We start from the raw sequence: 21868 nt of genomic DNA on the forward strand, positions 1-21868 counted from the left end.
ACTGAGCAATAATGCATTTCTTGCATTTCTCATGGGTTCTAATGGGGGCCTTTCTTAAAATGACTGGTCCCAGTAACAAAGGCGCTTGTCGACTCAGAAATCGAGGGAAAACCAACAACACACCCGGCAGAACATTATGTTATTTACACAAGTGCACATAAGTGGTCCGCAGGTGCGCATTCGCTGTCAAAATAAAAGACACGCACCAGATAAGAAGTTGCAACGCGCGTTTGCATCCATATAAAAGGCACTGTTTTTGTCCGCTAGAGTGGGATTTTCACGGCACATTCTGCACCACATCTCTGTGCGTTCATCATTTGTTTGAAGCCAGCTCACCTCCTGCAACCACTTTTCCGAGAATACGCGCTTCTTTTGTGGTTCGGACTCCTTCTGACATTTCTTTGGAGGTGGAGGAAAACCAAAGTAATTGCTTAAAGGAGCTTCTTCGACATCTTTAAGAGTTTTAAACAAATGTCTGTCCTCCTCCAGAAAATCTTATGTACGCAAACACGTGTTGCAACATCTTATCTTGTGCGCGTTTTTTATTTTGACAGCGAATGCGCACCTGCGGACCACTTATGTGCAGCCCCGGTTATTTAGCTCGTCATTTTGCAGCCACAGAAATTATTTTGTCCATGAAACCATAAAGCTGCACTTTCTTTTTGCCTTATAGTCTGATTTGTCATAACTTTTCCGTTTTGTGGTAAGCTTTTCTTTGGCTGTCACTTCTTCACCCTGACCTGTCTTATTTGGCTCAGCAGAACTAAAATATAAATCCTGCTGCTTTTACACACGCACTCACATAAGCTCAGCGATTCTCTGCGCGATCAACCTCTCACATGTTTAAGCTGCGGGAGATTTCACTTGTCATGTTTGCATAGTAAGCTAACGATTGATAAGACGATGTCAGAGGAATTGGTGCGCAAATTATCGTCACTCACCAATCAGTGCTGTCGCTCTCTATACACAGTTCGCACGATTGCAAAGTGAAAGCAAAAAAGAAGCGCAAATTCAAACGAAATTTCCGAAAGAATGCAAAAGCATTGACATATATTTTTCCTTCCTATGATAGCCCGACGGGCAGGGCAGAGATAGATTTTGGTAGCCCGACTGGAAAAATCGCTAGCCCCGGGATGTCGGGCTAGCGATTTTGCGAGCCCTGTGGAGCATATAAAAATAAATATATTTTTTGACCTGGAGCCATTTGTTTCAGACGAATGCCATTCTGTGCTCCCATTCACTCTTATTCACTAATTTCTCCAACCAGTTTTGGAGAGAAAGAAAATAACCTCAGTTTTTAACTTGCTCTCCTGACCTCAATTTAAGCACCACACATACCAAAAACCCACACATATGGACAACAACTTGTCAGGATGCTCACGGTTTTTAAAACACATAAATATCACATTTGATCTGAATGTGATATGGAGAAGCCTCATTTTAAAGTCATTTTGTGAGAGGAGTGCAAAGTGCTTCTCTTACAGGCATGACAGAGAGAAAAGGGGCCATTTTCTCATGTCATGCCTCCCTCATTTTAATATCAATTGCGGATTGGTTGGCCTGTGTCATAGTCCTACTCCCTCACCCCTAAGGGGCACACCTACCAGTGGCTGTCATGTGTTTTGTCAGGAAGTCTGTCAGTGGCTTACAGTCTGCACTTTTACTTCTCTTGTACTGACAATTTTGGATGCAAGGGACATATTTCTCTCTTTTTTTTTAACATCTGACAACTTTCAGTATGTTTAAAACAAACAAACAAACCACTTTTACAGTGTCTGCCACTTTATTGGGCACACTTGTTTTCACTGTACACAAACAAGCTGTTTATCTAGAACTCTTTGTTCACATCCACAGTGTTCCACATCCTTGCAAAAAACGTTTTGCAATTGAATTGTAAATTCTAGTTGTTTTAGAAGGATTTTAAATTAGATTCTGGATTTAACAGGGTCAGTACTTTTGCTGCAGTATTTTGGATCAAGTAAGAGAGATTTTTTTTGCAGAGTCCTATAATAATGAGTTACAATAGTCCAGCCTACAAATGTATGAACTGGTTTTTCAGGAAAAACTTTTTTCAGCAAGGCAGCATGGTGGTTTGGTGTTTAGCACTGTTGCTTCACAGCAAGAATATCCAGAGTTCAACTACACCATTTGGCCAGAGCCTTTGTGTGGAGTTTGCACGTTCTCCTTGTGTTTGTGTGGGTTCTCTCTGGGTACTCCAGATCCTCCCACAGTCCACAGACATGCAGTTAGTGGGGTAAGATTAACTGATGATTTTAAATTGCCCATAGGTGTGAATGTGAGTGGTTGTCTCTGTGCATCAAATTGGATCTCCAGGGTATCCCACCTCTCCCACTGTAGTAGCTGGGATAGGCTCCAGCACTACCTCCTGAGCCACCTCGCAAATGTACAGGTCATCTAGTAATTAGAAGGTTGATGGTTCAATTCCTGGCTACTCCAGTCTGCATGCCAAATATCCTTTCGCAAGATAACCCCAAGTTGCTTTCCAATGTATCTATTGTGTGTGTAAATGTTAGATAGAAAGCGCAGAAAAAGAAGTGGATCGGTGATTGTGGCAGGTTGTAAAAAGCACTGCGAGTGGTAAGGTAGAGTAGAAAAATATGCACAGCAGGTTAGTTAAACACACAAAACTGTACAATGAACATATAATGAGTTGTTTACCCATTTTCTAGGAGCAGTACCAGTTCTTGTACAAAGCCATGCTGAGTCTCATCGGGACACAAGAAGACGAGAAAACTCAGTCCTTTGACGCTAACGGGACCATCGTGACGGAAACCACCAGCATGGCTGAAAGCATTGAATCCCTGGTACCAACGAATAAATAAAACCAACAAAAAATACTACACTTTTACAAATGAGCAACAGCATTTCGTCCCTTCCCTGAAACCACCAACAGAGCTGCTAGTGAATCCAGACTCTTGCTACAATCACTCAAGAAATCTTGTCATTCAAGACTCTGCCTTTTGTAGATTGAGACTGGTATGAGTTTCCTCTATACAGTTTTGTAATGTGTGCCTTTTTGCTCATCTTGGATTTCTAACTGTGATATGAGCTGTAGACTAATTGTTCAATGTTTTTAATGCTGTACTGCCCTGAGACTAACTGTCAACGCCAATCTTATATTTATTGGCGCTGAGCCAAATGTGGGGAAAAGGGGAAAAGCTGCATCTTTTGACATCAAATGCTAAGGTCAAAGGAAAGACTCTTTGTCAGACTCTTTCAATATTGATTTTGTTAATGTGTCTTTAACAGAGTACTTGCTCTGTTAAATGTAAATTCTGTTTAAATTGGTGTAGCATGCTGCAGTCAAATATAAAATAAGGGTATCGAATAGTAGATTAATGTACTGTAAATAATATTATAATAATACCCTGAATGGACCAAATTTCTATTTATGCTTTTCACCTTTGCTTTTATTTTTGAAGGGTTTAATTCTAATTGCCTAGCTGCTTTTATACTATGGATTTTGTAACAGTCATGCATGGGTACTGACCTTTTTGTTTTTTTGGTTTGTTTTTTAGCTATAAAGGAATCGCTGCTGGCTTATTAGCTAAGGGATTAAATAAGGGAAGGAACACCAAAGAGAGCCTGTGAGAGTGTTTTGTTACTGTGTGTTGAACCACAAATATACCTGCAAAGATGCAACAGACACATGAACTATTAGAGGTTTGCTCAGAAGTTAGTTAAATACACTGTTTTGCATACAAGTGATGTTGGAAATTTCCAATTTAAACATTTGGTACCAAGATGATGTATTAAGTCCATTGTAGACAGCAATTAGCAAAACTGTAGATTAGCAGAATGAGTTTCAGCTCATTAATATGCAGCCTTACAGAGAACCAACAGGAGGCAGGTCAAAGGTCACAAGGTCCAGACAAAAGGAACAAAAATGAGGAGAAACAGCCTTCTGTGAGCCTGACAGAGAAGAGATGTTACCGAATCAAGAAACACCGAAAATGGAGACATACCCAATTCCATTTCTAATGATGATTCTTGTCTGTGGATTAATACAATTCCCTTAACAGAGTCATGGACTAATCCCTGGTTATTTCAGTTGATCTTTGCATGTGTTAATCCAGGCTAAGACACTGCAAGAAATGTGCCTTTTCAGGACAGAAAATAGGTCAGTGTCCAGACGTATCCACATTTTAATTTGCATTTTTGACTTTTCATGAATACAAACTTAATTGGTCTCTGCTTGGTGCCCTACTTTATATAACTGCCTTTAAATCAAGAAGGAGCAAAAACGCTGATCATCTTTTTCTGAAGAGTTGAGCTCAACTAATTAAGTGATCAGAACCATGTCACAAATATAAAGGTCACAAAAAGCAATACAGGTGCAAAAGTCTGTATTACGCAATAACTGTTTTTAATATCTTAAAGCTTTGTGCTGACAAATATCAGCCATAATTGTAAACATGTACATACTGTGTATTGATGCAAAAGAAATAGTGTGCTGCAGCCTTTATCATCATTTGGCCTCTTTTGGTGTCAAGATGATATATTAAGTCCATGCTAAGCACCAATTAGCAAAGCGGTAGATTAGCAGAATGATTTTCAGCTCACTGATATCCAGCCTTACAGGGAACCAATGGGAGGTAGATAAGTAAGTAATCAATAAAAAGATAAGTAAGGGAGAACTAGTGCGTGAAATGGACAAATCAAGAGTGTGGAAAGTTCTGAAGATAACAAGAAAACTGATTGCAGCTGTAGACCGTCATAATTCTCTTCCATTTGGGTCTGTGGGTGATATGTTCCCGTTGTGGTTGGGAAGTGAAGGACTATAGCATAATAACAATTATTATTTTGCTGGTAGTGCACTTCATTCATGATTCATTTCTATTGGAATTTAATTCAAATCTTCATTCTGAGCTTTCTCAGCAAATTCTATTGAATATAATGGTATCCCTAAAATTCATAAAAAAAATCATCCTGGCTAGTTGACATTAAATTCTCAGTGGATGGATTCTCAATTGATTTAAATGTTAGCGCATTTGCAATTAAATTACTGCACTGTTTGCACTAAGATCCAAGCATTACGAACACCAAGGCCTCAAAGCTACAACACCAATGAATAAGGAAATCTTGTGGAGAAAAGGTCTTCTGCAAAATGTTGGAAGCTTAAAAATGCTCAGAATGAAGGAAAAGATTCACTTTACCCAAATACCTTGCAAACAAGAGAATTCCACCTACCTGCACGGCTTTGCTATCAACATGGCTGAATCCGATGGATTCTGTAGTGCTCTAAGCTTAAAAATAAAATTTAAAAAAGCTTAAAAAATAAAAAAGGTCAGTTATGGATATAGTAACAATCCAACGAAGAAGAAATTTTAAAAAAAAACCAGACTATTACATTTATAATTGAATTGTGACAATCCGAATCTATAAAAAATGAATAAGAAATACTTCACATAATAATTTTATTCATGCAATCATTATTTTATAAAGCAAAATATCAGAACCATCTGATTGTTTTTTACTAATCAAATCTTTGATTATTGTGAAGGTCAATCAAAAAGACAAATAAAAACCATTTGTTATTATTCAGTGTCATATTCTTGTTACTAACAGATTTAACATGAACACATGAAACTGAACCACCTTAAAAATACCACCTAAAAATACCATGTGGTACTTCTAGCTCGCACTACAGAGGACGAGCGACTCTAAATCGTAAACATTGCATATTGTGGCTCCGTGCACCTTAGGGAACATGGTAGACCATTAAAACTGATCTTATATTATGCATCTCTCTCCCCCTCTCTCTCTTTATATATGTGTGTGTGTGTGTGTGTGTGTGTGTGTGTGTGTGTATATATATATATATATATATATATATACACATACATAAATAAACACCCAGCACGCCCCTGCGGGCGGTTTATCCTTCAAGCTCGGGTCCTCTACCAGAGGCCTGGGAGCTTGGCCCAGATAAATGCCACACAGCAGACACATCTCTACATCAACTGTTCAAAGGAGACGATTATACGATTCAGGCATTTATGGTCAAATGAAACCTCTACCAAGGAAAAGCAACAAGCAGAAGAGATTTGTTGGCGCCAACAAACACAAGGCATGGACATTAGACCAGTGGAAATCTGTGCTTTGGTCTGATGAGTCCAAATTTGAGCTCTTTGGTTCCACCAGCGGTGTCTTTGTGCAACACAGAAAAGGTGAGTGGATATTCTCTACATGCATGATTCAAACAGTGAAGCATGGAGGAGGTGTTTTGGTGTGGGGGTGCTTTGCTGGTGACACTGTTGGGGATTTATTCAAAAGTGAAGGCACACTGAACCAGCATGGCTACCACAGCATCCTACAGCAACATGCCATCCAGTTTGTGTTTAGTTGGATGATCATTTATTTAAGATAAGATAACCTTTATTAGTCCCACACGTGGGAAATTTGTTTTGTCACAGCAGGAAGTGGACAGTGCAAAAGTTATGAGGCAAAAATTAGAATACAATAAGAATAAATACAGTACACAACTGTACAGAATAGAATAAAATACTATATACAGTAGAATAAAATAAAATAAATATACAATAAGATAAAAATAGAATACAAATACAAATACTATATACAACTGAGTAAAAATACAACGATGACAGAAAGGATTATTGCACTTAGTATTATTGCATATGTATGGATGTGTGTGCTTGATCAGTTAAAGTCTTTATTATGGAGTCTGACAGCAGTGGGGAGGAAAGACCTGCGAAATCTCTCCGTCCCACACCGTGGGTGCCGCAGTCTCCCACTGAAGGAGCTGCTCAGTGCTGTCACAGTCTGCTGCATGGGGTGGGAGATGTTGTCCAACAGGGATGACAGCTTAGCCGCCGTTCTCCTGTCACTCACCACCTCCACTGGGTCCAGAGGGCATCCTAGAACAGAGCTGGCCCTTCGGATCACCCTGTTCAGTCTCTTCCTGTCCCCAGCAGAGATGCTGCCGCCAATTTTCCAATAGCAAAGTGACCCCAAACACACCTCCAGGCTGTGTAAGGGCTGTTTGACCAAGAAGGCGAGTGATGGAGTGCTGCGCCTGATGGCCTGGCCTCCATAGTCACAGTCGTCTGAAAACGCTCCACGTCCACACTACCGTTTTCAGTCGTTTTCACAGAGTTGTGCGTCCACATTGAAACGCCTAAAACGCTCACGTTCCAGTGCTGTGCATGCGTGAAACGCAAGACGATTCGGCCTGCCTCATTTCTGTCAGCCATTTATTTACTTTCCAGCTCTTTGAAACATCGTGCCAAAATGTCAAAGACAAGCACCGAGTTTTTTAATTGGACTAACAATGAGGTGGAGTTGTTGCTGCGAGTAACACAAAAGTACAAAGTTGCAAAAGCGAGTGAGAATTAAAGAATTTGAAGAAAAGCTATCTGGCGCATGTACAAAACTGACATTAATCTTTAATAAGGCTGTCAAAATTGAGAGCAAACAAAACAACTGCTGTGTAATGCCCTCCGCTATCTTTATTTAATTGGTCACTTAACTGCATCACATGAAGTCCTGTAGTGACATCAGTTAGCACGAGCTTGTGACTCCTTGAAGCTGGATTTGTGTGTACTACCAGTTTCAAGCAGAGATCTTTCTTGTGTAAGTTAAATGTGTTAACCACTACATAAAGTTCTCACTAGTCTTGTGACTCTAATAGGGGACAAAATCTGCTTCATGTTGCTTTCAATAACTATCGACTGTTATCAGTCAGTAAAGTGTTCGCTGAGGTCACAGGAGGGTAATTCTAGACTTCAATAGAATCACACACAAAAAGAGGAGTTGCCCTCTGGCAGCCATTAGAAAGAATGCAGGATAAAGGCACTTGGCACTGAATTTAACACCTCCACCAAGCCTGAAATGGAATGAAAGAACAGTTGTCAAGGTAACAACCACACACATGCACATACATAAAAGAAATTGCTGGATTTATCAGATGGTACTGGGAGCATTATTTGGCAATGGAAATAAGATTGCCCACACAAGAAGGTACAACAAGGTAAACAAAACAATCTACAATGCTTCAGATAACTTTTTATTGTGAATTCAAAAAATCAGGGAGCAAACAACCTTCCTGGGTAGGCATGTTAGAGTATTATTATAAACTCAGAATGAAAGCAGGTAGGTGAGCCAGAATCTGTCTGAAGAGTTTAAAGGTCGATTAATGACATGAAATGTAGACAAGATTAGAATTTACAGTCATTTGCTCTTCTTGATGTTGTAGCTCTACTCCTGCAGGGTGCTTTTGGAAATGAAGTGTAGTCCTTCCTCTTTCAGCCGGGCCAGCACTGGTTCGTAGATCTCTTTCACCATTGGAACCACCAGACCCTTTGTATTGATTTCACCTACAAAGTAAGTATAGAGAGCCGGTAACATTATATTCTCAAGTATTTATCTAATATTCAGTGAATGAGGTTGGTGACTAAATTTAGTTTGAACATAGTTTGAATGCTCTCTGTAAAGTGAAAGACCAACGAAAATGAACATTTTTGAAAAGTGAAATCACTAACCGTTAAGAACCATCCGAGCAGCAATGGCTGCTGGGTATCCAACAGTCTTGGCCATGGCTGAGAAGCCGGTGGGGTCGCCATACACCACCAGGCTGATGTGTTTGGTCTCTAGTTCTCCAGTTGGATAGCGAACCCCCACATCGTTTCTCAGAATGATCATGTCTCTTTCTCTCTTATCTGATGACAAGAGGCAATAGTTTTTTTTACACTTGGTGTCACATTTAATACTCCTGTTCTTCTAATATGGTATTAATGAGCTCACCGAATGAAAGTTTAGTTTCCAAATGTTTTGCAAGGGCAGCCAAAATGCTCTCTGCATGGGGCACTAGCTCATCGCCAAGCATCCCTAAGCTGCAGAAATAAAAAAATGGTTATTAAAATAACATAACCGTTACAAAACAATACTTAGGGCTCGAAAGATAATTACTCTGCCCTAATAACCCTACACACTGCAGTGGCAGCCCACGTGTCCTTGGCTACATCTAAAGAGATGAGCATTTGCTTTTTGTGGCTGGGTTGCTGGTGAATTGAATAAATGAACAACAAGTCTTTCAATGTGAGCTGCAAGCGGCTTGCTTTTTACCCTTTAACAACACAGATGGAATGTTTCCAACAGTTCACTTTACCATCAGAGGAATTTACATTTCAATGCCAGTGTGACCCTCTTGCATTCACTGCCAGAACTGTGAGAACAATGACAGCATGAAGCCTTGGTCTGAAGAGACCCTTGGAAAAGCTAATTTAAACTGATGATTGTGCATACTACACCACTTCAGGTGTACTTGTTAGGCAGGCAGTAATAAGTGTGTAGAAGATGCATAGCCTTGCTCTTGGGGCGCTGTGTATAGGGACAACGCAAACTCAGAAGAGCAGTATCAATCACAAAAGAATATACCAGATATTTGGATGTCTGCTAAAGTAGTACAGGATTCCACCAAATGACAAAACAATTCAAATTATTTCAGGCTTCATTTCATCTTTATACTTTTGATAATCACTTTCTGACTTGATAAGGACGAGACTGTTCTGAAAGGTGCCAATTCTCACACACTGACAATATGATACAAGCTTTTACCTTCACATGGTTTCAGACTGGCCAAATATATTGAATAAGGGGAGTTTTAACATTGCATTTAGCTTCAGTGTAAACCATAGATGGTATAAACCAGTGGTCCCCAACCCCCAGGCTGGTCCGTGGCCTGTTTGGTACTGTGAGAATTTAGGCTCGGGTGTGAAATTTATGGCTGTCAGGATTTTTATTGTTAACTCGGTTTCCCTGGGTCTTTTCCCGTGTTGTAGTTATAGGTCTTATTTTGAAATAAATATTTACGCATTACCATAGCAACTAGAGAGCATTAAGGGGCAGCGAGGAGGATGTGACTCTCAGTGTTGTTGGCGCATTTCAGTAGGACGCTGCTAATAAAGTTACACAACTAGTTATTATATTTACAAAGTACCACAGTTCGTCGCTTCATTTTATTTTGTTGTATTTATCGTGACACCTTAGTGGCCAGTCCATGAAAATATTGTCTGGCATTAAACTGTGGCGTAAAAAAAGGTTGGGGACCGCTGGTATAAACAATAAAAGGCGCTGTGACATCACTCACTGGTTTATGAAGTACTGTTTTAAAGCCTCCCTCATCTTCGTGTTTTGAAACCGTATGTAATGAGTGAGCGATAGATCTGCCTGTGAAACTGCTAGTTATTTGCCAGTGTGCATACACTAGATACGAGGCTCAAAATGAACAAAATTTACAAAACTATTCATTTTAACCCCAAATGACTGACTGACCCATAAATTAATCAGCGAAATGTTGTGCACAGAGGCCAGGCCCAAGTGCAGTTTTCTTATTGTGTCCTACTGGACAGGCCTGTTTTTGCAAACACAGGACAGATCCTTGTTGTCATTAGACTTTTTAATTAGATTATAAGGCCACTGGACTCAGTAGTATATAGAGCCTAATCCTGGTTTGAAAAAAATATTAACATACATGGCAGCCATTCTCAGGTTCAAGAGTCTTGACGTCCCTCACATTTTTATTCTACTGTTCCCTTTCCCCCATTTCTATTAATCAGAAAGGCTTGAAAGTGAAAAGTGATTTAGTTTCTGAGATATCTGAAGACTTTTTTTAAAGGACCCATGGACACTATGAGAGAGATGGTACCAAAAGGAAATTTGTTAAAATCTTGAAAACACAATAGGAGAGAGACAGCTTAGCTTTAGTTGACTAAAAGAAGCTCTTTTTTTACTTCAGGGTGGCTTCTCACCATCTCAGAGTGTCCATCCTGAAGTCATCCTGCCCTGTGTGTTCATATACAGCTTGTTCAAAGACATTTTGGGAAACAGAAGAAGATAAATCCATCTGCTGACAGAGGAGTTCTTTCTGTAGAAAGAAGAGAAACAAGTCACTGCATCACATTAATGAATCATGAGACTTCAGGGCTACATTTTGTAGGTGGGCTGCTATTTATTTGGTTCTCTTTGAATTGTCTTTTCAGATAAAAAGTTCTGAGTGTTTTCAGAGAAAACCCTTGTTACATCAATCATCATCAACCAGCTTTTGATTTCTGATAAACACAACCCAAACACGGAGCACTAAGGCTGCTTTTTCTTGTCGAACAGATAGCAGATGACAAATATTGTCTGCTGTATACTCTCATCAATGCCAGAGTGCCCCAGCTCACTGCAGCCTTGATGCTAATAAACAGCAACTGTAATAGGCTCTACTGTCACAGTCAAGAGCTTCAAAGCAGCTTGTTACATTAAACTGAATGACAGAAAGAAGCAGGGTGCACTGTTAACTGACTATTTTCTGCCCACATCTTTGGATGCTTTTGAACACTAAAAGAGGTTCTTACCCATGAAACTGGTGATGACGTGTGCTGCAGGATGGGACTGGGATCGCTGTTGATTAGACCCAGTTTAATGAAACCACTCATGGCCTTCGAGAAACCCTGAGTAACAGGACAAGAACGGAGGTAACCAAAATATGTTAAAATAAATTGGGTTTCAGGTTTAATCAGGGGATTACGTTACACGGAAGGAAAAGGTTTTAAATATTTTGCTGAGTGCTGGATATTTGCAAAGTTACGTGGACACAGAAAAATGTCTATTTTGCGCACCTCAAGATCACAGTGATACCATTGCTGTGCACTGATTGGCCACGCTGATGATTAATGTAGGACTTGTACTTCTGTAGTACAAGTTAAGTTTAAAGCTGATTTTGTACCACTGCCAAATCTGTAGTGAGATTTAATGTTCTGGGCACTTATTACTGATGTGGCTTTGTTTGGTTAGTGTTAACTGATAACTCCATCCTCGTGTCTTAATATGGTCACTCCTGTCTTCAAAAACTAACATGGTAGGTGCCAAAATGCTAACACTGAGGTGTCAAAATGGGGAGTCCAAAACTCATGCATTTCAGAGACTATTTATGCCTTTTATAATCAAAGATAATTATAATTTCAATATTAGATTATTACAGATTATATTTACAATCTAATATTGAATTTAATTATTTCTTAAGCATAATAAATTCTGTATAGCAGTTGTATTTGTATGTGCAGTTTGTCTATGTGTGTTGTACCTTAAAACGCAGAGTTCCTCTGATGAGCGTGTGTGCTGTCTGGATGCCGTATGGCTCAGCGTATTTCGTGCTGTCACGATTCGGAAATCCCTCAAGGTTGAAACCTGGAAAGAAATCCATTGGAGTGGTGGAATCCATCAGAGAGCCACCAGGTGGGACATTTATCACCTCAAAGAAAGACAAAAAAATCTTATCTTTACTGAAAGTAAATAATAATAAAAAAAACATATTAACAATTTATGGTCTTTTGACACATCCATACCTGGTTGTCTTTGAGAAAAATAGCGGGACTGATAGTGTTGAGGAGGACACCATATGGGCTCCAGCTGAACTTGTAACGAAGAGGATTGTCTGAGCACTCAGGAGCAGGAAGACCACCACAGAATGAGCTGTAGGACTCCACCTAAAATGTATTCAATGCATAAAGAATGATCAGACAGCTACACAAAAATGCAGCTAAAGCTACTGTTGATATGCAGAAAGTACTTAAAATATCTAGTAGCTGGTATATGTTAGTGACCAAACGGAAGCCACTACTCAGTAAAATGCACAAGGGCTCATCTTGAGTTTGCCAAAAGGCACCTGAAGGACTCTGACCATTAGAGGCAAAATGTTCTGGCCTAATGAAACAAAGATTTAACTCTTTGGTCTGAATACTAAGCTTCATGTCTGTTGGAAAATGTGAATTTAATATTTTTTTGAATAAGGCTGTAACATGACAAAATATCAAATACGTAAAGCACTGTAAATACTATCTGGATGCACTAAAGTGTATTTATAATGATACCAACAAATGTAATTTTTTACAGAAATGTCTAACAAAATTGTCCAAGGAAGGAATAGTTGTTAACCGGCAACCAGGTCACTGGCAGCCAAGGATCACTGATACACATCAGGAGAGAAGGCTGGCCCGTTTGGTTTGATTCAACAGACGAGCTACTGTAGCTCAAATTGCTGAAAAACGTACTGCTGATTAGAAAGGTGTCAGAATACAAAGTACATCACAGTTTGTTGCATATGGAGATGCATGGTTTCCAACAATGGGCACCCGAGCATCAGAACTGGACAATAGTGAAACTGAATAATGAAAGACAGTGGCCTTGTCTGATGAATTGCATTTTCTTTTACATTACGTGGCTGGCCGGGTACATTGTTTACCTTGGCAACACCTGGCACTAAGATGCATATGGGAAGAAGACAAGACATGGGAGCAGTGAGATGTTTTGGGCAATGTTCTGCTGGGAAACCATGGGTCTTGCCATCCATGAGGATGTTACTTTGAAACGTACCACCTACCTAAGCATAGTTGCAGATCATGTACACCCTCTAACCAAAACAATATTCCTTAATAGCTGTAGCCTTTTTGGAGCAGGATTGGTTTAAGGAGGACAAGAACGAGTTTGACCCTAACCCTAACCCTAACTCTCAACCTAATCAAGCTTAATAATCTGTGGCATATGCTGGACAAACAAGTCCTATTTATTCATATTTTTTTAATACATTATATTATTTATATATCATAACAGTTGCCTTAAGGTGCTTTATATTGTAAAGAAGCTACAATTATGCAGAGAGAACCCCAACAATCAGATGAAACCCTATTAGCAAGTACTTGGCAGCAGTAGGAAGAAAAAACTTTATATTAACTGGAAGAAACCTCCAGCAGAACTAGGCTCAAGGAGGGTCTAGCCATCTGCCATGACCAGTTGGGATTTAAGGGACAAAAGACACCCTGTGGAAAGGAGCAAGAGATTAATAATAAGTAGTGATTAAAGGCAAAGTGGTGAATAAACACAGCGAGTGAAGAATAAATAATGTTATGCCTGATCAATGTACCAAGTAATCCCTGTGATCTAATAGTTCAGGCTTTAATCTGATCCAAATATTCAGCTTCTAGTTTTTTGCATTTTTGGTCTTTGTGATGTTAAAGAGAGAGGATATTCTTACAGAGCTATCTCAAGCAAATGGCTATCTGTAAGCGAAGAAACCCAACCTACCTGCTCTTCAGTGCGTTTTTGTAATAGGAGTTGCCAATCAAAAGCAGTGTTGGGCAAGTTACTTTGAAAAAGTAATTAATCATAGTTACTAGTTACTTCTTCAAAAAAGTAACTGAGTTACAAGATTCTAAAAGTAATTAATTATTTGAAAAGTAACTACTGCGTTACTTTAAAAAAAAGTTTAAGCCTCTGGGGTCCAAGGGTATAATTGGCCATTTTAAACTACTTTTGATGTTTCCTCTATATTACACCTTTAAAAACTATTTACTTTGCCTTGTTTGGTCTCATCCTTTTCAGCACAACCTCACGTGTCTGAATTTATTTACATAACAATCAGCTCTTCTGCATTCAATAATATGCCACACAAATTATTTGTGCCACTCCAAATATTTCTGTCCACTATAAAGGAGAACATCACAGCCTGACACCTGCAGGTCTGACAGCAGCAGGTGTATCACTCCTTTTTGTACCTGGAGACAGCAGGTTCATTGTTCTGACACACAACACAAAACTATCCACAACACTACACACTAACTACACAAGACAACACATTAACTACACACTCCAAAAAACACGCATATATATTGTTTATCATGACTCTGGTTTTACGTGGCCTATCAACACAATTGCTTAAAGATGTAGCGCCCAGATTACTTACAGCTACTTCTGTGCAACTGATATGAGATGCGGTAAACTGAACACAGCTTCAACCGTCTGTTTGTTGAAAAATAGTAACGGACCGCATTTTCTTGTTATTAACTGTAATGGCGTTGTAACGATAGGAACAGTAATTAGTTAGATTACTCCTTACTGAAAAAAGTAACACCATTACTTGTAACGCTGTTATTCCCATCACTGATCAAAAGAGAAGTTTAAACGGAGTATGGCGTTACGGAGATGAGTTAAAACTGCTATTTCAGTCTGTGGTTAAACTTAGGGGCTGCACTTGTCTAGTCTAAGTTAAATAAGATTAGTCTCAAAACCTGAATGAGGCAAAGTCACTGTAATATAGTTCACAAATACAAACATGAAACTGAAAATGAGTATAATAGGTCCACTTTAAAGGAGTAATAGTAGGTAGAGAATTTTCAATTAGAGAATATTTTTTTCCTATGGTCTCTGAATTCAGCAGCTGTGTGATCCATAATTGGTTAGTTTATGCTTAAAGAAAATCATGCGTGGAAACAAACCTGGCAAATCAGTGCTTACAGAATAACCATTGGATTCAGCTTCCACTGTATGCTGACTGACTGAATGATTGCATGAATAAGCAGGTCTACAGCTGTTCTTAATAAAGTTAGTGACAATTGTATTTATGTATCTGTCAAAGTCTGATCAGGTTAACCACTTGATATGACAGAAGCTGGCATGAATCATTAATCTTGAGTTGTGTCTAGTTTTAAAGTGTTCAGTCTGTCAGAACAATATTGGGTTCAATTTGTTTGTTTACATTACTAGTTTCTAAGAAAAAAACAAAAATTCCAGTTCAAAAACTCCACATTAGCCTGTGTCTGTCTGCTTGAACTGGAACCTGTGTGAAACTCAGCATGTGTTGAACATAAAACTTTCCATGTTGAGCCATAGTGTGACTGTCCATGTGTGTTTGAACACTGTTTATATGGCACACATACAGGTGCCAGATTTTCTATCTCAGTGTTGCAATGTTCACTCACAGTGCAGCTTTCAGCTTTGGCTTTGTTGATACACTCCATGGCCAACATGTGGTCGATGCCTGGGTCCAGTCCCATCTCATTCACGATCGTGATCCCTGCTTCTTCTGCACTAATACACACAAATGCATTCAACGTGTAAATATGCATTTTCACTTTTCATGACTATATTTCTTAATAATATTAGGGGGGATCTTTTCTGTTTTATTTTATTCTATTTTTGCTATGCATTTCACTTTCTTATCAAAAGAAAAATAAGAAAATGTCATTATAAAATTCAAAGTTTAAACTTTAAAGTCACAGCTTTTTATCCCATAACCTTCAAACGTTTAGCCAGTGCAATAATTATGTGACACAATAAGAAACAAGACTAACATTTGCCTATACATTTGTGCATCCCAAATCCTATGCATATGTTTTACAATAATTTATTAATACTGCTGAGGATGATGTGCACACATAGGAAAATAATAGAGAAACATTTATTGAAAGTAATCCTGAATTCCTAACAGACTTCTGTGGACTTGATCATTACCTGCTCTGCAACGCCTTCATGGCAGGACTAAGGTAGCTGGCTGTCACCATGTTCACCTTCCTCTTTATACAGTGTTTGGCGATAAGCGGATGGAACGAGTAAGGCAGCAAGCTGAGGAGAAGATGAAGGGGTTGACTTAAGTATAAGCGGACTGATATTTTAATCTAATAATGTAATGTTAAATTGTAAAACAGTCCAAAAATAACTGGGCTCCATTAAATTACTTTGGAGATGAAATGATAAAAAAATAAAAAAGAATTTGTTTTGTGGTAATACATATTGTGGTAAAGTATTCATCTGGAATAAATGAAATCATTACAACTTTACACATTACTTAATAATTGCCACCAATGTTATATCTGTCCTGCTGCTATACCTGATGACCAAGTCATGATCTCTGAACAGAGAGTCTAGGTGTCCCTCTTGGCTGCTGACATCCAGCATGACAGGGATGGTGTTGGGGTATTTGGCTGCCAGCTCCTCTGCCTGGCTCAATAGCATCGATGCTAAACGCAAACAAAGAAACAATAACCACTGTTACACATAATTTTCTGGTCTTTGTCAACTTTCTCAGTTTCAGTTTTTTTTTAAGACTTTAAGTAATGTACTCTTTACTGTGCTTATAACTGTTAATGTAAGCCACTCAGCTGGACTCAGCTGGAAGTTTGTGGTGTCTTTGTAATCTAGGCCAATTTAATGCAATTATCAATGAATATTGTGGCTCAGGGTTTCATTTATATGTTAGCTCAGTTAACGTGATGCACTGTGCTACCCAAGCTACCCAGAATATATCCATCTTCTAGATATAGTCAATGGCACTCATTATTATAATAATAACACCAAGATACCTAAAGTCCTAAGTTGGACAAGAACCCCAATGGTAAGATTTACACTTTAAGGGTAGTGTTAGAAGTGTTTTATCACTTTTACTAGAGATGAAACAATATGATTTATGATAAACTGTATCTAAGTGAACTTCCTCAGGCTAAAGGAATAAGTCACAGTTAAGCTTCTTAAAGATGAAAATATTTAAAATAGCAATGAAAGTCCTCTGACTCTCAGCCAAACTGCAGAAGTAAGTCTTCTTGGGGTCCAACATGGTAACAGAAATCTAACAGGCTAACCAGCATTAAGGTTGACACCAGTATACTGATGCAATGTTTTCACTCTGTTGATCTCCAAAGCCCCAAAACAATTTAATCTCAGTAGAAGTACATACATCTATGTTAAGAGGGAAAACATGGTCAGTCAGTAACCTGCACTGCTTACAGTTACCTTTTGGCAGAGTTGAGTAAACACTGACTAACACTGTTCAAGGTTGTGATGTGTCCATTAGATGGGGTATACAAATCACTCACTCCTCATAATACTTTCAAAGAGACCAAACTAACCCTTTATAAAAATATTAAACATTGACCGTTGGTTTCATTATTTATCTGAAAATGATAAACTTGACAATAAAGACTGACATGAATTTTAATCCCACAAAAGCCCAGAACATTTCAGTCTTAATAAAGTTTAACAGGCAAACTCACCCACAGTAACCTGGGTGCCCTGATCACGGGTCAGATACTCCACAACAGGTCCAGACACATATCCTGAACCCAACAGCAGAACTCGCTTCATGCCGGCCTTCTTCATGATCTGAGTTTTCTCCCTTAAGAACATCAGACAGGCTGGGTTATTATGGTAAAGCATGACAACATTTCAATTTCTGAGCCTCCAAGTGGGAAAGTTACATACTGAACTCCACAGATTTGAGTTCAGTACCTAAAACTAGAGATGGCACGATACCACTTTTTTATGTCCGATACCGATATCATAAATTTGGATATCTGCCGATACCGATATGAATCCGATATAGTGTGTTTTTAATCAATAAAACTGTTTTTTTAATATCTTGCTGCATTTTGTATAAGTTCATACTCAAGTTTAAATAAACAACAACACTAAAGCTATTCTGTTATACCTGTATGTAAAAAAATACACTGCACCCAAAATATTTCATAGTTCAGCAATACTGATCAATCTAATAAACTTAAACCTACTCCATCCTTCCTATTCTGGTATTTTAAAGAGTACTTAGCAGAAATATTAAGCAACCTAACTAATAGGGTTGCAAACTCCCAGCAAAAAAAATAAATACCTACACCTCATGATGCTTAATCGACATAATCAACTTTAATTTGATGCAGTGTGAAAAAAAAATGCACAGAATTAAATTATTTTTCAAGAATAATTAAATAGATTCAACATCTTCCTTCAACAGAATTGCAGACTGCACAGATGGTACCTTCCCAAAGGAAAAAGCACTATAGCTTACTAGGGTATATTAGACTTATTAGTTACTATATACAGTAATGGACTTCTATACATTTTACATAAGATTAAAACTTTGGGTGTAAGATTCAGATAATTATTTATTAAAAGCGAGACATTTTAAATGAGAATAAGAAAGAAAAGTATGTCTTTGTGCCCCCTTTTCCCTGTTAATGCCCTATCGGCCCCCCTGGCTAAACTTTGCTAGATCCGCCCCTGCACAGTTACCAGCCGTTAGCTACGTAAAAAAAGATCCTGGTGTAGAAAGTAATATTAAATAAATTCTAACAACAGCTTATCAAGGTTAAACGTGCTGCAGTTGTTCAGCCGCTGGTTTCCTCTTTCTGGCACGAAGTAGGCGATAAACAAACAAGAGAGTCACGACAGAAAAGCCAATCAGCTGATCATTAAGGAGTTTCATGATTGAAGTAGCAGCAAGAAGAGGCAGTCGCTCCAGGTATTGGTTGTTAAGCTTAACGCGGGAATGCTTTACAAACATTCAGAGATGAACTTACACACTTGCTTTACTTCTCTCTGGGATAACTTTCTCAGAGATGAAATGCTGGTTTGGTAGCGAGGCTCCAAATACACCCAGCCGCTCTATCATGTGAGCATACTGCTCCGACTTGCTAAGGTTATAAGCCGAGTTACGCCGTGTTGCAAGTTTTGTGAGGTGCTTTTTTGATATTTAATGGATCGGATTACATTTTTATTTCTATCCAATATCCGATCCAGTAATTTACGTCAGTATCGGACCGATACCGATACGTAATATCGGATCGGTCGATCTCTACCTAAAACATGAGATTTCAAAAACTGAAGCACAGCATACCTAGGATATCAGATATGGATATTTGTTGCAAATAAAAAAGGAACACCAGAGATGCAGTTCATGAAACTCTGATTCCTTGCTCATTCATCTGTTTGCACTGATCATGTTTGCACTGATCACCACCTGCACTCATGTATATATCTATCTACTTAGCACTTTTAATTCTTATTTTTATGTCTATTTAAGCGTTATATGACAGTATGTTTGCACTAAGTACCGCAGCAATTTCCTAATGTTGTAAACCTGCTCAACATTTGGCAATAAAACCCTTTCTGATTCTGATTAATGTTTCCATCTGATCCTTAAAACTGTATGATTTGACTGGAACAACACAAATTACAGGTTTTCTGGTCGAATCATTTAAAGCAACAAATAAAAGTTTTAGATGACGAAGCTGTCAATACAATTCCGTCATATTTTGTCAGTTCCGTTGGAGCAGCCTTTCAACGCCTCTCTCTGTCTCTCGCTAGCAAAGTTGACCCAGACAACAAAGTAAAGCTAGTTTTCAGCTACGAGCACGACACAAACCCGACGTATTAGCCAGAGGTCCCTTTACTATGGTTCGGAGCCGTGGACCTGTTTTATATACGCGTGGAATAGTTTTCCATACAAGCCTAGGCGGAGTAGTCGAACGCAGATTCAGTGAGCGCAGGGCAAGCTAGCGAGACAGAAGTTAAGCTCTCCTTGCAACATGGCAAATTGAACCTCCCCCACCCTCATTCAGGGGCCCGTTCTTCGTACGTCGCTTACTACATCCAAGATCAAATGACACATCCAAGATCAAATCATCGCGCTAACCGTGAGCTCGCTAATCCGGTTCCCCGAACACACCTGCTGTTGACGATTACTACAGCTGGACGCAGGAATGTGACATCACTGGGTGTCGTAAAAGGGGCTACGCATCGATAGTAGAAACATTGATCGGCAACCCGCTGATTGGTCGGCGAAAATGTCCAAGGGGCGTGCTCGGTATTTTCCGGCAGCAGAGCAAGAACTCATGAGTGAGGGATTTCAGGAGTTTCAGAGTTTAATTAAAACGCAAGAGAACACTGCAAAGGCTGCAAAAGCAAGGAGAGAGGGCTGGCAGAAAGTTGCTGACAAATCAAACTCGTAGGTAATTTAATAATAATAATAATAATGGATTGGGTTTATATAGCGCTTTCCAAGGCACCCAAAGCGCTTTACGATACCACTATTCATTCACTCCCACATTCACACACTGGTGGAGGCAGCTACGGTTGTAGCCAGGCTGCCATATCGCGCCATCGGCCCCTCTGGCCAACACCAGTAGGCGGTAGGGTAGATCTATCATATGACACTATATTGTCCAATATCATATGGCATTATATTATATTATAATATGTTATATTATATCCCCTTTCACATTAGAGCCACAACAGGACCCACAAGAACATGGGAACAAGTAAAAGTGGAATACAGGAGTATTCTACAGAATGGTAATATTTATCTCTTAGATTGCTTTGCGTCTCTTGGCAAGGTAATACTGGCCTGTAATACTCTGTTAGTTTGTTCATAACAGCAACCAAGAAAAGGGCAGAGGAAAAAAAGACAGGTGGTGGTCCTGCACCCCCTCGTCAACAAGTTGGTTAAGTAAATAATACCCTCACGGGAATATCGATATCTCTCTATGAGCACACTGTCGCGCTGAGCTAAAGGATCCTGTCTGTCCCGCAATATACGCTGAATTCTGAGGACTCTCCTTATCAATCTTGCACCTTCCGCAATGGGTTGGTCGCGTAAACGGACAGGACATGGCTGCGACAGGCTTCCCAAATCCACCTTCGCTTTTATAGCCGTGGTCTCTCATCTTGATTACACGAAGTAATTTACAATTACTACTCTGAAATATGAATTACATCTGTAATAATCACATACATGTAATAGAATGTTAATAGTACATTTCCCTTTTTTAGGAAATGACCTGTATGTATCTGTGTGAAATCAATAAAAGGATCAAGTGCTGCATTATCTTTAGTTACATTGATAATATTTATTTATGGTGAAACAGTGGAAAAATATCGCTGTTGCTTTCGTATAAATGAAGCGGACATACCTGCGTGGCCGCGATCTAATCCTGTTTACATAAAGTAAACCTGCTCCCCAGCAGGTTTACGCTTACGGCTCTGTTGCTATGACAGCAAGTCCCGGATGAGCTTCGGGGAACCGACTGATCCAGGATCACGCGAAATCGTCAACAATCGAATCCGGCTAACCTACTTAGCGAGGTACGAAGAACGGGCCCCTGATCTGGTGTTTGGAATTATTTTGGTTTTCATGTGACGTATGACCCTGAAGGTAAGCGCGTCATGGACAAAAGTAAAACAGTATGTTGGATGTGCCACGCAATGCTCAATTACATGGGTGGGAGCTAGTGTGTTAGCGCAG

At 39.2% G+C, this 21868-nt stretch overlaps 2 protein-coding genes across 4 annotated transcripts in view; one reads left to right on the forward strand and one right to left on the reverse strand.

Moving 5' to 3' along the window:
• LOC146705215 (receptor-type tyrosine-protein phosphatase zeta-like) overlaps positions 1-3604 on the forward strand; it is a 93408-nt gene extending 89804 nt beyond the window's left edge. For all 3 annotated transcript variants that reach the window (XM_085462823.1, XM_085462824.1, XM_085462826.1), the window contains one exon: positions 2691-3604. In XM_085462823.1, the coding sequence (XP_085318949.1) occupies positions 2691-2843 (153 nt within the window). In that variant the 3' untranslated portion in view covers positions 2844-3604. The remainder of the gene's footprint in view (positions 1-2690) is intronic.
• Positions 3605-8034: 4430 nt separating this feature from the next.
• Positions 8035-21868, reverse strand: part of aass (aminoadipate-semialdehyde synthase) — a 103720-nt gene continuing 89886 nt past the window's right edge. Inside the window, exons 14-24 of the mRNA XM_085462828.1 lie at positions 17847-17968; positions 16688-16817; positions 16312-16422; positions 15780-15888; positions 12372-12512; positions 12110-12277; positions 11382-11477; positions 10791-10906; positions 8785-8873; positions 8523-8699; positions 8035-8357 (exon numbers count right to left, since the gene is read on the reverse strand). Coding sequence (XP_085318954.1) covers positions 8239-8357; positions 8523-8699; positions 8785-8873; positions 10791-10906; positions 11382-11477; positions 12110-12277; positions 12372-12512; positions 15780-15888; positions 16312-16422; positions 16688-16817; positions 17847-17968 — 1378 coding nt within the window. The 3' untranslated portion in view covers positions 8035-8238. The remainder of the gene's footprint in view (positions 8358-8522; positions 8700-8784; positions 8874-10790; positions 10907-11381; positions 11478-12109; positions 12278-12371; positions 12513-15779; positions 15889-16311; positions 16423-16687; positions 16818-17846; positions 17969-21868) is intronic.

Source organism: Copadichromis virginalis, linkage group LG7, assembly GCF_057382275.1.
Source record: "Copadichromis virginalis isolate Kocher_CV1m ecotype Utaka linkage group LG7, C_Virginalis_male_GT1.1, whole genome shotgun sequence".
Taxonomy (NCBI): domain Eukaryota; kingdom Metazoa; phylum Chordata; class Actinopteri; order Cichliformes; family Cichlidae; genus Copadichromis; species Copadichromis virginalis.